Source organism: Danio rerio, chromosome 8 (assembly GCF_052040795.2).
Source record: "Danio rerio strain M-AB ecotype USA chromosome 8, GRCz13ab, whole genome shotgun sequence".
In the NCBI taxonomy this organism is placed as follows: domain Eukaryota; kingdom Metazoa; phylum Chordata; class Actinopteri; order Cypriniformes; family Danionidae; genus Danio; species Danio rerio.
This window is the reverse complement of record NC_141028.1, coordinates 21,926,589-21,944,040: the sequence shown is the minus strand read 5'-3', so window position 1 is coordinate 21,944,040 and position 17,452 is coordinate 21,926,589. Positions and strand designations below refer to the sequence as shown.

General features: G+C 36.0%; 1 protein-coding gene across 2 annotated transcripts in view; it reads right to left on the bottom strand.

The window, feature by feature from the left end:
• Positions 1–17,452, bottom strand: part of fcho1 (FCH and mu domain containing endocytic adaptor 1) — a 72,879-nt gene that overhangs the window by 790 nt on the left and 54,637 nt on the right. The window contains exons 14-26 of one of the 2 annotated variants that reach the window (NM_001423857.1): positions 17,018–17,042; positions 16,874–16,930; positions 16,055–16,106; positions 14,788–14,906; positions 12,401–13,339; positions 10,004–10,110; positions 8,567–8,681; positions 7,920–8,031; positions 7,672–7,827; positions 6,876–7,008; positions 4,197–4,393; positions 4,038–4,102; positions 2,178–2,345 (exon numbers count right to left, since the gene is read on the bottom strand). In NM_001423857.1, coding sequence (NP_001410786.1) covers positions 2,178–2,345; positions 4,038–4,102; positions 4,197–4,393; positions 6,876–7,008; positions 7,672–7,827; positions 7,920–8,031; positions 8,567–8,681; positions 10,004–10,110; positions 12,401–13,339; positions 14,788–14,906; positions 16,055–16,106; positions 16,874–16,930; positions 17,018–17,042 — 2,245 coding nt within the window. Of the gene's footprint in view, positions 1–2,177; positions 2,346–4,037; positions 4,103–4,196; positions 4,394–6,875; positions 7,009–7,080; positions 7,212–7,267; positions 7,828–7,919; positions 8,032–8,566; positions 8,682–10,003; positions 10,111–12,400; positions 13,340–14,787; positions 14,907–16,054; positions 16,107–16,873; positions 16,931–17,017; positions 17,043–17,452 lie in introns of those variants that run through there. The other variant, XR_015496801.1, reaches the window with a different exon arrangement.

The following is a 17,452-nucleotide window of genomic DNA, read 5'->3' as shown; positions in this document are numbered from 1 at the left end:
GTTTTTACTTTTGATTCAAAACATTAAAAAACTTAACAGGTTTTTATTGACAGTGAGGTGTAATTAGAAACCCTTATGATTGTCTGTCTGCTATGTCTTGCTATTTACCTTTTAAATGGTTTAAATATTCATTTAAACAGAATTATTAGCCCCCTTTGATTTTATTAGATTTTTTTATAATTCCCAAATTATGTTTAACAGAGCAAAGACATTTTCACAGTATGTCTGATAATATTATATATGTATGTATATTATTTTGGCTTAAATAAAAGAAGTTTTTAATATTTAAAAACAAACATTTTAAGGTCAAAATTATTTCCCCAGTTGATGCGGTGGTGCAGTGGGTAGCACGATCACCTCACAGCAAGAAGGTCACTGGTTCAAGCCTTGGCTTAATCAGTTGGTATTTTTGTGTGGAGTTTGCATGTTCTCCCTGTGATGGCGTGGGTTTCCTCCGGGTGCTCCGGTTTCCTCCACAAGTCCAAAGACGTGGTACAGGTGAATTGGGTAAGCTAAACTGACCGTAGTGTATGTGTGTGAATGAGTGTGTATGGGTTGCAGCTGGAAGGGCATTCCCTGCATAAAAAAATATGCTGAATAATTTGCCAGTTCATTCAGCTGTGGCGACCCCAGATCAATAAAGGGACTTAACAGAAAAGAAAATGTATGAATGAATGAATTATTAGACCATTTAAGCTCATTTTTTTGGATATTCTACCAAACAAACAATCATTTTACAATAACTCCCATTTTAAACGCTGTGTAAAAACGTGCTGGATAAGTTGGTGCTTTATTCTGCTGTTGTGACCCCGGGTTAATAAAGGGACTAAGTCAACAAGAAAATGGATGAATGAATGAAGTCTTTAAATGTCACTTTAAGCTGTATAGAAGTGTGTGTGGGGGGGTTATAATTCTGACTTTAACTGTATGCATTTCTCTGATGTTTTTTTTTTTTCAACGAAACCTCCAGAACATTTAAAATTCTTGCATTACCAAGGAATTCATAACTTTTAAATACACAAATACAAAATCTTTCTTGTTGTTAAGAATATGAATAATAAGTATTATAATGGTAAACCTATTTTTTTCTTTGGTTAATAAATATACTCATGTACACCCAAATTAATGTTTTAGAAAAATATTTAATAAAATTAATAAACCTAAAAAATTGAGAGGAAAAAATGTTTGAAATGTTGTAGTTTGTCATTTTTATTTGCAATATCTCGTTTAAATTTAAATGCATTTTCTTCATTCATTTTCTTTTTGGCTTAGTTCCTTTATTATTCAGGGGTCGCCACAGCGAAATGAACCACCAACTTATCCAGCATATGTTTTACACAGCAGATGCCTTTCCAGCTGCAACCCATCCCTTGGAAACACCCATACGCTCATTCACACACATACACTATGGCCAATTTAGTTTACCAAATTCACCTGTACCAAATCTTTGGATTTGTGGGAGAAACCCATGCCAACATAGGGAGAACATGCAAACCCCTCACAGAAATGCCAACTGACCCAGCCGAGACTCAAACCAGTGACCTTCTTGCTGTGTGGCGACAGCACTATCTACTGTGCCACCATGTATTTTCTTTAGATTCCTGAACATGTTAGATGACCAAACTTATTTATAAATGGACAGAACTGTTCACTTCACCTCAAATGATAGGCTGTATATTTACTAAGAATTTGATCAAAATATTTATTTTCATGTACTCATTTATGAGTGTACTGTATGTATATATAATCAATAAAAAAAAAAAAAAAAAAAAAAAATATATATATATATATATATATATATATATATATATATATATATATATATATATATATATATATATATATATATATATATAACAATAATCTTCTTTTGAAAGGAATATGAACTGTTTTTTTTCAGTTGCCATTAAACTGACTTCAGGTTTTAGTCTCAGTTAACCGTGATCACTGTGCCTGCTCAATGTAGGTTTCACCATAAAGTTCATTTCAGAAAAGCTGAGCTTGTTGCAGAGAGCAGTGCCATTCTGTCAGAGAAACTGATCTCAAACATGGGCAGCTCCTCTGAGTTGACGCATTCACACAGAGCATCCTAAACATCCTACAATTCCTTGTCATGAAGCTCTCCGCTAATGAGAGAACGCTGATCGGAAAGCAGCAGAAGTGGGTCAGACGTTCACCTGTGGCAAACCTCTTCTTGACCAGAGACATGCGGTATCTGCTGCCCACCAGCTCCACATCCAGGCCTGACAGAGACGCCCCCGAGCCCACAAACTGCACTGCCAGACTCGGGGCAGGACCACGGGGAACCTCCAGGCACTGCCAGCTGGCGCACAGCGTGCCAGAGCCTGAAACACACACACACACACACAGTTCAGATGAAAGATCATCCTGATGGTAGCCATATCTGAATAACTCCCAGAATGCTGTGTTTTTGCTGGCCTCTAGATCTGAACAGCCTTTCTTTCGCCCACTTCCTGCATCAGTGAAGACAGATACACTCAGCTAATATGATTCAACGCTACACTATTTATACAGAAAGAAAATCAATATTCATTACATATTCTGACATGTGCAGCACTTTATAAAACTATTTATTCAGGTGAAAACGTTCCAAAATGGAACTTCAACATTAAGATTGGAACTTTGATATTTTCAGCATTTTATAAAACTGATATTGACATATTTATATCTTTTTATTCATTTGTTCAGAAAGTTCTAATGTTAAACCTAAAGAGCTGACACCATTCATTGATATCTGGAGCATTTTATGACATCAATGTTCTTTATTATCTTGTTTAAAATGATTTTGCTTTAATAAACAGACATTATTTAGTAATATTTTTGTATTTAGCCTTTTAATATTACTGTTAAATAATTAAATAAATATTAATAAGTAATATTCTTTATTCAGTTAAAAAAAGTCTCAAAATAAAACTTTCAATGAAACAGACAAAATTACTAGTAAAATATTATGTACTGTCATCATGGCACAGACAAAGGAAATAAGTTATTAAAATAATTCTGTTTATAAATGTGTTGGAAAAATCTCCATTAAACGCCTCTTTATTATTACTGAAAAAGAATGACAACTGCACAAGAGCGCTAATAATTACCTTCAAATGTGTCATGTAGAGTGAGTGTTTTTCTTCTTTACAGTTGGAAATTAATTGATGGTAATAACCAGTGGTGTAAAGTGACAAATGACATTGTAACTACTGTATTTAAGCACTACTGTAATTAAGCACTACTGTAATTGAGCACTACTGTAATTGAGCACTACTGTAATTGAGTAGTTTTTCTCAGGATTTGTACTTCACTAAATAGTTTCATGAATGTGGACTTTTACTTTCCCTTGAGTACATTATTAGAGCTGTATCAGTACTTTTCCATCAACCTGCAATCACTATTCTTTCCTGTCTATAGGGATTAGAAAAATCAGTGCTGTGATAGCTGTCCAATCAAATTGCACATAGAAGTAAACTGCATCATAAATGACCTCAAGACATGGGCGATTTATAATTGCAGCAAAGTGTTTGGAAGCATTAAAAGTGTTGAAGAAGATGACTAAAATCTTTACACGCATTGACCCAGAGACTGTTTAGACTGAATGTCACTGATGAGAAGATGATGGATGTTTACTGTATCAATCCACTACTGAATGTCACGTTTACACAAATGCTGAAAGGACTTGTAAATGCATCAGCTTTTCACAGCGTATCACTCAGTCCTCTTGAGTACTTTTGAAAGGTCGACTTTTTACTCTTACTTTGAGTAATATTTACAACAGATACTCAGTACTCTACTTGCACTACATTTTTGGGCGAGTAATGTTAATTTTCTCAAGTGTGATTTGTCTGTACTTCTTTTGCCACTGATAAGAACAGAACATGAACGGTTTCAAATATTTAAATAAATATAATAACAATCAACTTTTGGTGGGAAAAAAGTTTCTATTCAGCTCTGAAACCAGATTATTATGGACCTAAACATCCTCCTCATAACATGAAGTGTGTGAGAAGTTTGAGGTGAGGATGAACCTTTGCTGTGGTTTGTTGGCGAAAGGTTTGCCAGTTTCCAGAGCAGCCGGCGCTCCTCTGCGTTCCTGACATACAAATCAAAACAGAAGAAAAGATTGAGTGTATTTCCCTCTGGAGTTTCAGCGGTTGTGAGTGCTCAGGGTTTTATCACCCACTCACCAGGCTGCAGGTGGTTGGCACTGCAGGTCGGTGGCACTGTGGTCAAGGGGCAACAGCACCTGTACTGAGGTCAGTTGTGTGGCGGGGGCAGTGGCGGGACAACAATGATAATCCAGAGAGACACGGGTGACCGTCCCGCTGCGCTGACACTCAGCAGACAACAGAAGAGGAGCCCGAGACGGATCCTGAGACGAAGCCTGACAGATAAACAATCAGTTCATCATTACCTGCACCAGAATTTTTTATCAAACACCTTTTATAACCTGTGTGTCAACTGCTCGTGATGAAAGTATGAAAGCAACATATTTATATGAAGGAGGATCAACGGAAGCTGAGCTCAGCCGACAGAATTTGTTGATTAAATAAATGACTATTTAGACAATTTTTTTTTTTTTTCAAGATTCAATTAAAAGTTATAGCGAAATCTAGAGTGGATTTTAAAGCAAAAGTGGGTCAATTTGGGTGAAATAATGCTTCATCATCATGAAGACTGCCATATTTATTGACAAATGAAAAAACAAACTTATGAACTGTATCATTGAAATACAAAAAAAAAATAGGCGGTCACGCACAAGTTTAATTCAATTTTAAGAGCCCTATCATGCACCCGGCGCAATGAGGCGCAAGACGTGTTTGCCACGATTTGCTGCTATTTTCAGACCAGCATTACTATTTTCTACATAAATATAAAAACCTCTACCTCTATGCAAATGCAAATCGTCATGAATAAGCTGAAAAAAGGCATGAAGAAGGCATAATGTTCTCATTATTTGCAGTGTTATTTATTATATGTATATGAGCAATTCCAGCGTTATAAATGTGACGCAGTAAAAACTCAAAATATAAATTCACATAGAAAGTATACGTTAACAACTGTTTGTATTTTGCAAAACAACTAAGTTATGGGATCAGAAAAATATCAATCTGTAAACATGTTTTATATTTTAAATGTGGAAAATAAACAAGAGTTATGGATGTGACAAAAAAGTCTGCGAGTTTACAGTATACAACATATTTAGTAGAATTTCTGTGAATTAAACTGCACAACCCAAAAGAAATAAAGCTAATCAAAAGGAGAAGAGTTCGCTTATTATAGAACAAACATCATAGATTTTATTTTGTTTAATATTTTTGCATTTATGAGGAAAAAGCTTTGTTATGGATGACACTTTTCAGTTATGAATGTGACAGATGTGAAATTGCCACTTGTGTGGTAAATCAAATATAATAGTTAAAAACATTGACATTTTTTAGTATTTCTAAATTACTGTAAAATAATTCCTTACAAATTTTTTTCTCATATTAATATTTGTTTTATTAAAAACAAGCTTAGATTTTTCCATCTGTCTGGTTTTGGAGATTTGCATCACCATATGGGACATACGAATAAGATGTGTGTTTGGATATAACTCAGTTTTTTGACCACACTTCATCATTACTGCTCATTTATTAATCTGCTTGAAATTAAAACTGATTTTAGAAAGAGTTTTGAAACAAATCTTTGCGCTTAACAAACAGAATTAATAATGTAGGCTAATGGATTTCTTTAGTGGAGTGCGTACAACATTGTGTCCTTATCCACGACAGTAAAGGAGTAAAGAGTAAAAGTAAAGAGAAAGTGAAGAGGCTGAATGGAGGAGGCTCATTCTTTATTCTCGTCCTGCATAAGATGCTCTGTAACTGTGTTCTCGCTAGTGAAGCGTTTAGTTTTTCCACTTACAGAGTCTCCAAATAGCAAATGAGCAATGCAACTGAGTCTTAAAGGTAATGGGACATGATACTCTAATTGGTTTAATGCATGTTATGCTCAAAACACACCCAGAACTCATTAAGAGAATAAGCACAACCAAGTTAGACCATGTGCCGGGCGCAAATCCTATTTTTCCATCCTTAAAATAGCAAAATTGGACACTCCCTTAATGCTTTTGTGCCATGTGCTTTAGACTTAGCGCCTTCATTGTTAAAACAGAGCCCTAAATGTTTTTATAGAATGTCATTTTTAAAATATAGTGGCAAAACTATAGCAATTTTTGGATTTATATATAGACAATTTTTACGCTCAGTGATGTTTTAGTATATTTAATCATGTTAAAAATGTATGATAGTCAATATTTTTGCTCAGGTAATAAATAAAATAAAATAGCACACATTCTGGTGTCTAAAGAATAAGCTGCAATGTATTATTTTGATGCTTGAACTAAAGCAGAATTTTCAGCATTTTTGCAGCAGTTTTCATTTGCTGATTTAGCACTCAGGAAATATCTGAATTACAATATATACAGGAAATAAAATTAAGGGACCACTCTGTGGGTTGTGCATCTGAGCACAACAAGATTTTAGTTTTTTTGGGCAAAGTATTGATGAAATTTCTTCAACCTTTAAAATAAAAAATGACATTTAGAGCAGAAAATGACAATTGGTCAACATTTCAAGAAAGTGCCATGTTGCCAGACATGTTTCTATTTACAGAAAGCACAATAGCATTGTACTAATTTCAGAAAAGTTAAGGAAGAAATATGGTGAAATAACACAACAAATGAACCATCTGCAAAAACTTCAGCCCGTTAGAACTTAGTGTCAAGGTTGAGGAGTGAAACTGAATTGACAAAGACTGAGCTTAACTCGCACTGATGATGACAGCATCAGCTGCTAGTGTTTGCTGGCTTTGTGTTGACTGACCTGGTATTTGAGCAAAGCCACGTTGTAATAAGAGGCCTGCGGATTGAGCTCTGCTTCTCTCTGCAGGTGAAGCGTTAAAGCCTGCATGTTAAACCAGAAATCCTTAGTGTCCGGATCACTCTGTGACGGGTCACTGCAGACACAAACAGCAGAAACTGTCCACCACACAGCCTCTACTAGACCAAGAAACAACTCGGTTTTTGGCTACGTTTACACCAGTGTGTTTTTGTATTCAGATGTATAACAATGTGGGTTCGTCTGTTAAACAACATCTCAGAAAATCTCCATCCACAATAAATGGACAAAATGCATTAAGCTTTAGTTCAAAAATGCAGCCTACACACAATTATTAAATAAAACTAATTATAATAAAGATTAATGAAAAAAGTAGCAAATCCTTTAAATGGCTTATCTACAAACTGAACAATGATGCTTTAAAACAGGTGAGTCTTTGCTAAGCATGTCTGACTGTGATGTTAAGTTTGCAATGCTTTAGATAAATTGAGTGTTTTTAGATGAAAACATCATTGTCAGATGAATATGGTTGAGTCTAGACGTAAAATGATTCCGTTATTACATACTACTCAAGAAGTTTCTACATTTAAATTTACTCCACAACTGATAGGAAAATTTGTTCTTGGGCTCTTGATGGAGACATTGAGGAACGTCAATGGCTAATCATTATCATATTTTAATACAGGCCTTTTGGAATGAAATAGCGATTGAAATAAAAAGGTAACTTTTAAAATGTAAACACACCAGTGTAAACGCAGTGTGCCAGTGCATTATACTGGACCTGTAGAGTAGCTTCTGGTTGGGTAAGAAGTGGTCGACTCGAGAGATGTTCACCAGTCTGAAGCTTAACACTGGTGCATTGGGGTTGGCGGTGAAGATGCGGGTGATGCCAGCAGGAAATGACATGGTGAGGTCACCGGTGATCTTGACCAGACACCTGAAACAATTACAAACAGACAAGAAGATCAGTGGAGAGGAGGTTAGAGATGAACAGGGGGGCGATGGAAAGGTGAGGATGATTAGACGAACCGGTTGTGTTCTCCTCCTCTGAAGTAGGCATTGATGTATTCGGTAATGGCAGCAGCTACAGGCCAAGACTCCTGAGCACTCAGAGAAATAGGACTGGGTCCTCGAGACAGACCTGCAGGGGCACAGTTCAACATAATGAGCACCAAATTTGCTGGAGAAAAACAACTACATTTTACTGTATAAAACGCATGTGGAAGCATTTCTTTTTTTTTTTATTCTTTTGTTCAACGAGGCTGCATTTAATGGATTACACCATTCTTCATTCTCACACAATTTATTACCCAGTCTATATTCTTATATTTCACAAAAATATGTCAGTACTGTCCAAAATAAATGTAAGTAAAACATAAACCCAGGCTCTCATTTGACTTGATAACTTAATCTGCCGCTGTCCGTCCTGGGATTTAGTAGTATCGGAAAGTGGCAAAATAAAAAGATCAGCAACTCAACACCAAACAGTGCTGTGGAGATGCTCTTATATATTAAATTGATGCCTGTGGGCTTTTTTAAAAGGAGGGAAACCAAATCACTGCGGACAATTCTGAGTGGCCCCACAGTTAATGTGCATATGTCTACATTAGTTTGTCATGCTGCATCATGTAGAGGCTTTAAGGATAATGTCTGATTTAGTGTGGGGTCTCAATCACCTCGAGCTGGACTTGGGACTCGGTTTTGCACCCCCCAATCACTGGGGCTGGAGGAGGAGGAGGAGGTGAGAGGAGGACTGGGGTCCGGCAGAGGAGACGAGCACAGAGACCTGGACTGAGACACCACACAAAGACAACACACATCAAACCTCACCATCTCTGCTACTGAAATACAATACAGTGTAAACCCATGTACTAAAATATGATGATATGCTATTCGTATTTTGACCTTTTTTGAAACTGTGGACACAATTGTTATCATGTCACATTGATTAGGAAACTACATGGCATATTTATTGTTGAAGAGAGAAATAACTTGAGCTGTTATTATACTTTAAACAACACAATGTTTTTTGTATGTTTTATCTTGCTTATAATTGTATTTTTTTGACTACACACGTAACTGATTAGGAGACTACATACAATATTCATTTATTTAGTGTGAAATGCCACACTACAAATATAGATTAATATATAATATGCGCTATACAATGGGCATTTTTTTAATCACTTAAATGTTTAAATATTTTTTATGACCTCAAGAATTATGGAAGCCGTTCCCACCACTGAATAGTAAAAAATAATAATTTAATAATAATAAAAAAATAAATAAATTACAAAGTCAGAATTCCAGGTTAAAAAGTCAGAATTCCAGGTTAAAAAGTGAGAATTCTGGGTTATAAAGTCAGAATTCAGAGTTATAAAGTCCGAATTCAGAGTTATAAAGTCAGAATTCAGAGTTATATTCTGAGTTTCTTGTTATGGCGACTGACTGTAAATGGAGTGAGCACATATAACTCAGAATTCTGACTTTATAGTGTTTTTTTTTTTCAGTGACTGGAAAGGTTTTTCATAAATAATTGGTGGTCTTTGCGTTATAAAAAATAATAACATTTTCTCAGGACTATTTAAGTGAATAGATAAAAAGCAGGCAAGTGAATAGAGTTCTACTTCTAAATACAGTCCTAAGTATAAAACTTAGTTCTCACCATAATAAAAAAAGAAAAAAAGAAAATCCAGCTAATGAATGATCAAATCATAGACACGCTGTGAAACTAAACAAGTTAACATTCTGCAAAAAGAGAAAAAGTCAATGTTATCTATAAATCTCCTATTTGTTTTCTGCTTTCTACTCTGTGTGAATGAAAAACTAGTATTTTTAGGCTTAACAAATCTCTGGAGGCTTGTTTCTGTCTTGTAATAGTTGTTACCTCCCAGTAAAAAAGCAATTAAAAGGTTAAATTGCTGTTAATTTAGAGCTGAAGTCTGTGAAGCAAACTAAAGAACCACATGACAAAAACCACCAACTCTCATGAAACGGTTGAGAAAAAAGCAAAAGGCAGCAGCAGAGTGTGATTAAAGCTTTTGTTTATGTGGTTTTAAGGAAGCATGCGTGCGCTGGTTGGATAGATGTAATGAGGTCTGTGGGACAATTACCCGCTCGCAGCCGCTTAGCCTGCCTGAGGAGCGCTTGGACCGAACCGACCGCGGAGGAGCCAAAGCGAGACGCTCAGAGCTGTCTTGCCTGAAACCATGCTGCGAGACTGGGAAAAGAAAAAAGAGAAAACCCTGTCAGTATTCGCTCAGCCTCATATCAAAACCAACGTTAAGTCTATGGCATTAGTCAACTTTAGTCACTTTTTGCCTTCTGTGTATGCATAGTACATCTAATTGCTTTTAAAACTTTCCCTCCTCTAGGTCCTGTCTTGTTTTCTCCTTACGTTAGCAAATATTTTTCGTAAGCATCGAATTTTGTTTTATTGTGATGCAGATAACATTCACTTTTCTCTTCCTGTTAAGCCTGATGAACTCATCTATCTAGTATTACTGGATTTTTGAGTGTTAAAAGTTGAAGCTGCATTTTTAGCTTAGACAGATTAACAAAATTATATAATTTATTTCATTTAGGAAGTAAGAAATTATTATTAATGTAATTTACTTTATTTTGGGGTCACTTAGTATTGTCTATCTTTTTGGCATCAGGTATTGAAGATCATCAAAAAACAAAAACCCTGTTGTTTTCTTTACCTACAACACGTTTAAGACTTGAGGGGGATCAGGCATTCTCTTTTGGAGCACCTCCTTTATGGAATAATTTCCCATTTAACATGAAATCAGCCACTTATGTTCAGACATATAAATATTATAAAATAGACATATCTTCTTTAAAGGCTTATGGGCTGGAGTAACTATTGTAAACAGTTTTATTATTTGCATGTTTTAGTGTTGTGTTCCACATTATGTTTGTTTTAATCGTTTGTTCTATTGCTATTGTTTAATTCAGCTTTACCGTACAGCACTTTGGTGAACTTGATGGTGATGAAAAATATAAATTATATGCTATATAAATAAATAAATCCAACTAAACTAAAAGTCATAGCACACTGCTGCTTAATAAGTCACATGATTTCACACATGATTAATATGTCTACGACCAGTGGTGGTAAGAGTACTGAAAAAACATACTTAAGTTAAAGTACCAACACTTGCCTGAAAACGTAGTGCAAGTAGAGCAAAAGTATCTGTTGTAAATATTACTCAAGTAAGAGTAAAAAGTAGCTCTTTTAAAAGTACTAGAGAAGTGAGTTTTACGCTGTAAAAAACTGATGCATTTACATGTCATTTGTGCATGTGTGTAAACGTGACATTCTGTAGTGCACTTACTTATTGCCCAGCAGGCACACAACTTAGTAAGACGTAATTATTAGGTTAAGTTTACATTGTGATGCCGGGCGACCAAAATTCAATGTCTAGCCAGCATCTAAAGACAAAGTTTTTTTGATGTCCAATAACGATGTCAAATGATGTTGATATATGGATGATTTTAGGTTGTGTTGGAAAGCGACCAAAATCCAACGTCGACCCAACAACCTAAACCAACGTCATATTGACGTTAAATACTGACATTTATTCGTCAGGTATGATAACTAAAATCCAACATCTGATAGTGGTAATGTTAACACAATGTCAAGCTGTAACATCATTAGACGTTTATATTTGGTTTATTTTATGTTGGACGTTGGATATTGACATCGGCCTAACATTGGGTTCTGACATCAACCCAATTTACATTTCCAAACAAAATGCAACGTCCCCATGAAGTTGGGGTACAACATCAATTTGACGTCATGTTGACGTCTTGTGTCTACTGGGTGTTTAAGGCTATTTCGGTACCGTAAACATCTGTCATCTTCTGATCAGTGACATGCATCTTAACAGTCTCTGGGTCAATGTGTGCAAAGATTTTGGTCGTCTTCTAGGACACTTTTAATGTTTCCAAACAGTTTGCTGCAATTATAAATCGCCCATGTCTTTAGGTAGTTCAATTATGATGCAATTAACCATCTATGTATGATTTGATTGGACAGGAATCAGTCCTTTTTTCTCCAATCCCCATAGACAAGAATAAAGTAGTGTAAAAAAAAAAGTAAAGGTACACAATTTTAAAACTGCTTAGGAAAGTACAATTACTAAGAAAAACTACTCAATTACAGTAGTTTGAGTATTTGTACTTTGTTACTTTACACTTCTGTCTACGACAAACAATGCAGGATGAGTTTTGTGCCTAATTTTTGTCCAGAGGGCTGATAACAGTTGACCACAACAAAAATAGTGATGCTTTGCTGAAAAACAAACAGAGGACCCTAAATTAAAAGTTATGTACATCGAAATTATGGTAAACAGGATGTATATCAATAACATGACAAGTGAAAAAACTTTATAATTATGTTTCATGATTTGGCTATATGGTCCTTCCCTTATTATATCATTCATCCACTCTGTACTTTAAATGATATCCAGATCGGCCATTAAAACAACATGTATCAGTGATACCTGGTGGTGTGTTAATATCCAGGAAGTTCTGGTCTTTGTCTGTAGAGAAGCAGAGGTCCTCCTGTGGCCCAGAATGCCGTGTGAGTGGTGGTCCATTCCTGCGCGGTTCGTCATTAAAGGATCTCTGTTTTCTGGTCGACTCTTGTGTGACAGTGTTATTGGTAGTGCCCTCACTGAAGGGGTTATGAACAGAGTTCCAGTGCACAAGCTCTTTCTTCGACTGAGAACTAGGTGCGGGGTTTGGACTGGGCGTCGGCCTATTACTCCCGCCTCTGCTTTGTGATGCTGCCTGCATTGATTGGTGTGTTGGACTTCCAATCATAGTAATAGCAAAAGGATCATCCGGGGACTCTGGAGGAGGGACGCTACGATCTCTTTTCCTGTCCCGCTCCTTGCGCAAAGAGGATGGAGGAGGAAGGGTTTTAGTGTCATTTAGAGGAACGGAAAAGGGATCAGTCCTGGCTTCCCTGTTAGGCCGAGGTGGAGGCGGAGCCCAGGCATCAGTTGGAGGCAGGTTGTCCTTGGGGGTGGATCGTTCAAAAGCAGCAAGAAAAAGGTCTTCTGGAGGAATGTGTTTACAGCTCCAGACAGAAGGCTCCAGTTCTGAAGATGCTATGCTGTGGGAGAAGGCTGGGAAGCTGAAAGTGGTGGGCTCGACGTCAGGTGGAGCACGTGGAGAACGTAGATTGGAGGGCCAGACGTTGGTGGTGTCGTCCTGAGGTAGGGGAGAGCGACCGGGTGAAGGGTCTTGGAATGCAGCGAGGAATGGGTCTGAGGATCGGCTCAAATTTATTGAGTCTTTAGACTGGGATTGAGAGGACGGCCAGGCTGCCCATCCTGTGGGATCAGGGGAAACTCCAAGAGGCTGATGAGAAGGTGAATCCAGTCCAGAATCCTCCACATTCTCAAGAGAGGATGAATCTGATGAGAATGCTGCATCTGTCAAACATGAAGAAAGATTAAGAAGAAAGATATACTGTAGATTTTTTTTTTAATCAAAACTTTGAAAAAAACATATATATATATATTATTTTTTAATCAGATTCAAAATGATTAAAATGTAATAGTATGAATATTGTTTGAGTGTATGAATGCTCTCAAAGCTTGCAGAGTCTCTCCCTGTATTTGTGGAATCAACATTTAATCTTTAGGTTTTATGTACATCTACAGATGTCACCACTTCAATATGTTCAACTAACATGCAGCTTAAGAGCTCTTTAGACCATGTGCCGGACCGTTTCTCTGTGTTTCACTAGTAATGCCTTTAAATAAATAATTATTTAGGCCTATTTAATTATTCATTTGTTATTTATGTACAATAATTGAGACATAAAATGAAATGAGTTAAATATAATCAACAACAAAAATGTAAATGAAAACGTAACTGAGCTTATTTAATGACTGTCTTAGTCCTGTCACTTTAAAATAACAAACACAGTACATCTCTCTTTATTAAAGCTAAAACACAGCTTTATTTATTTATTTATTTATTTATGCCTACTTATTTGTATGTTTGTACTTTCATTTTAGTTGACTTTTATTTTTTAAATTTTAATTTCCAAAATTAATCCTCATTTTACTTAACATGTTTACAATGATAATAAAGCTTGTTAACAAGATTTTATTGATTAATGTATTATAATGCTTTGTTTCATTATTTCATCTTCATTTACAAGATTTTTTTTTTACAGCTACTGTATATTTCTGTCTGTTTGCATCCTGTCCCTTTGTGCCTCCTGGTGGTGTAGTCGCAAACTGCAGTTATACCTAAAAACACGTTCCTTCTCCTTTAGTGTCATGGTGGTACGACTCGTGGTGGTAATACTCTTTTTAATGTGTCATCCACTGTACATGCTGTTACGCAGCGCTAATATGATGATTGGGACACCAAACATATAGCCTTTTGGACTTAACACGTGTGACAGACATTGTAAGACCACAAGGCTTCAAGTGCACCTGAAATGTGCCATTTGGGACAGGGCCTAACACTCATTTCTGCTATGTTTTCACTTGGATGTGGAGTTTCTGTGATATTTCAGATGTGCAATAGTGCCCCCCTGCCTGAAATAACCTAAAAATCCATTAATGGCAGGGAAAGAGTTAAAATGCAACAGATACAATGAGAAAAAGCCAGAGTGCAGAAAAATGATTCCCGTTCCACTTTTGTCAGTAATTGAAAAATTCATGCTTTAATGCCTACACAAGCAGGTCTGATAAAGCGAGTCAATTAATTCCTGGAATATGGTAATGCACACTTTGGCACACATTAGGTGAGTTGAAAGCTTTTAATTCAGCGCTTTCTAAAATGCTGTAAGAGAATAGTTTGTCCAGTCGATTCTCATCTATCACAGTAATGAGGTGGAGGATGGTGTGTGTTGGAGATTTACATTCAGAAGCTGCAAAGGCATTCTGGAGCTGCTCTCTGCCAGAAAAACTGTGCGATTTAAAGGCAGATTCCAGAGGAGGTCCAAACAGAGCATCTGAACCCGATGCTGTAGAACTCAACCTGCAAAAAAAAGGTAAGATATTGAATGGATGAAGGTGGAATTAAGAAATAATGTGGTAACACTTTATATTGATAGTCCATTTGAGTATTAGTAGACTTTCTGCTTAAAATCTCTTGATACTGCTGCTAAACAGACATTTAACTGACTATAAGAAACTTTGCACGTACATGTCAACTTACACTAACCCTAACCCTACTCCTTACCTCAACCTAACAGTCTACTTATAATCTAATGAGAATTAGTTAGCATGTAGATGCAATGTAACTTAAATTCAACAACCGGACTATCAAAATAAAGTGTGACTATTAATATTTTTTTTAATTATTAAAATTAAAATTATTATTGTGAAATTCAATAACTTTGAAGACCTTTTTTAAGACTCTTTCGGTTCTTTAGGTTTGAACTAAAAACACTGGCGAGATTTGAACTTACAGTATTTTTACTAATTAATAATGCAAGAAACTAATCCAAAACTAAAACATTATTTTATACTAAAGATCTAGCTAATTCAGCAAGTTGGCTCCTATAGAGCTGCAGAAATAATAGTGTTGCCTTGATTACTGCAGTAAACAAAGCAGCATGATGTCAAATCCAGCAGGATTCTATTAATTTCATAAACGACAGCATCCTGATAATGTCAGATTTAATTCAGGCAAACTTTAGCATACATCCATACTTTGCATAATCAAAAATGATTTAAAATTTAATACCTTGCAAAAAAGCATTCAATACTTTTTAATACTTTTTAAGACCCCTGAAACACCCAGTAGTAAATGTGATATGATGATTTTTAAATGCTAAACAAGCATTGTTTATAAACAGCTCATGTTAGTAAATACATTACTTAATGAAAGTGTGACTAAAAATTTTATCTAAATTAAATAATTTCAATCATAATTCAATTTAATGAAAATATTATTCCTTTTATAATTTTAATATAAACATTAATAGTATTTTCAAAATACATTTTAGTATTCATTTAACTGCAATTTTGTTCAATTTATCTAAACAATGTAATTTTTGGCTCAGCTAGTGCTGTGAGCTTGTGGCAGGAAGATGCTTTTAGTGCCACAATAACATCACTGCATTTACACAAATCTGCATGGGAAAAGGTTCAGCAATTATGCAAGTGAAAATCTATTTGTACCTGCTGTGATCTGGACTGGACGTGGATCTGCGCAAACCCTCCTGTTCTCCATCTGAACAACAACAAAACATGATCTAAATGCTGAAGTAAAGCAGTTGCTTTTACTACAGGACACAATATTAGAGAGAAATGGAGAAAAACCCTGATGAAATATTAGGTTAAGTGCTTTTCTCAAGGCCACAATGACACAAATTCATCAATCACGTCTTCCTGCGCCGACTGCCAAGATTTTGCTTAGATCTTTAATCATTACACCTGACCACATCCATAATACATAATGCACATCACATCCAGTATAATATTATTGGATAAATTCAAACCACATACTATCAAAATAGTACCATTCATCTATGTGACTAATCTCTGCAATTAAGCAGTTTTGAGTAATGAGCCAGTGAGGGAAGACTAAGCCTAAACCTCTTTCTCCAAAAACAACATACACACATGCACACACTTCCACTTTTGCTATTACTGTCAAAAACCCCTGATGCAAAAATAGAACCAATTCTGAGGCTGTAATTACAGCAATTCCGCGGACCTGAGATCAGTCTGTCAATTTAAGGCAATAATGACAGAGCAGTTAGGATACTGATCCCAGGTCAGCTGGATGGCAGATTGCTGTGATTAAGGTGTCAGTCGGAGATGTGTGTTGTGGGATATTGACATCTATTAATGTGGACAGAGGAGGAGGTGGGAGACAGTGGCCATTGGAGACGGCTTACTCACAGGAACAATGCGTGAGTACTGAAAAATTGATGCTTTATGGTGTAACTCTAGCAGTCGGAGTGCAGAAATGAGCGTCTGCGGCGTGTGACTGACCTCTCTGGGGAACACTTTCCCCTTCCCCTTCAGATCGACCTGCTGAACTCGAATTTCCTGTTTCAGGAGAATATATGCATGAAAAAGAGCCCCACTAACATATATGCAGAATATGGTCATAGAGAGGAATGAAAGTGAACTCACGAGAGAGCTGCTTCTTTACTGACACCTACAGGATTAGATGAATCAAACAATGACAGGTTTGTGTTAAAGCCATGCATCATATTTGCTGTGACACTTTAAAAATAAGAAGTAATACTGTATTGATGACAATGTTGTCAAAACAACTAAAAACACCTACAAGCGCTCTATTATATATGACAGACATGTAGTTGTCACTTTGAAAAAGGATATACGCAGAAGGACTTTTAATTTTTCAGTAACCTGGGTCAAACGCTACTGGTGAAATGTATGCTGTTACAAAATCACCACGTTTAAGGTCTATTTCTTTAAAAATCAAAGATCTTTACAGCCTGATTAATATGCTATGTAAAGTGGGTCTTAGAATATGCAAGAAGCACTGCATTAAATTACATTTTTCCGCACCATGTCTTTAAAATATGAACATTTATTTTACCC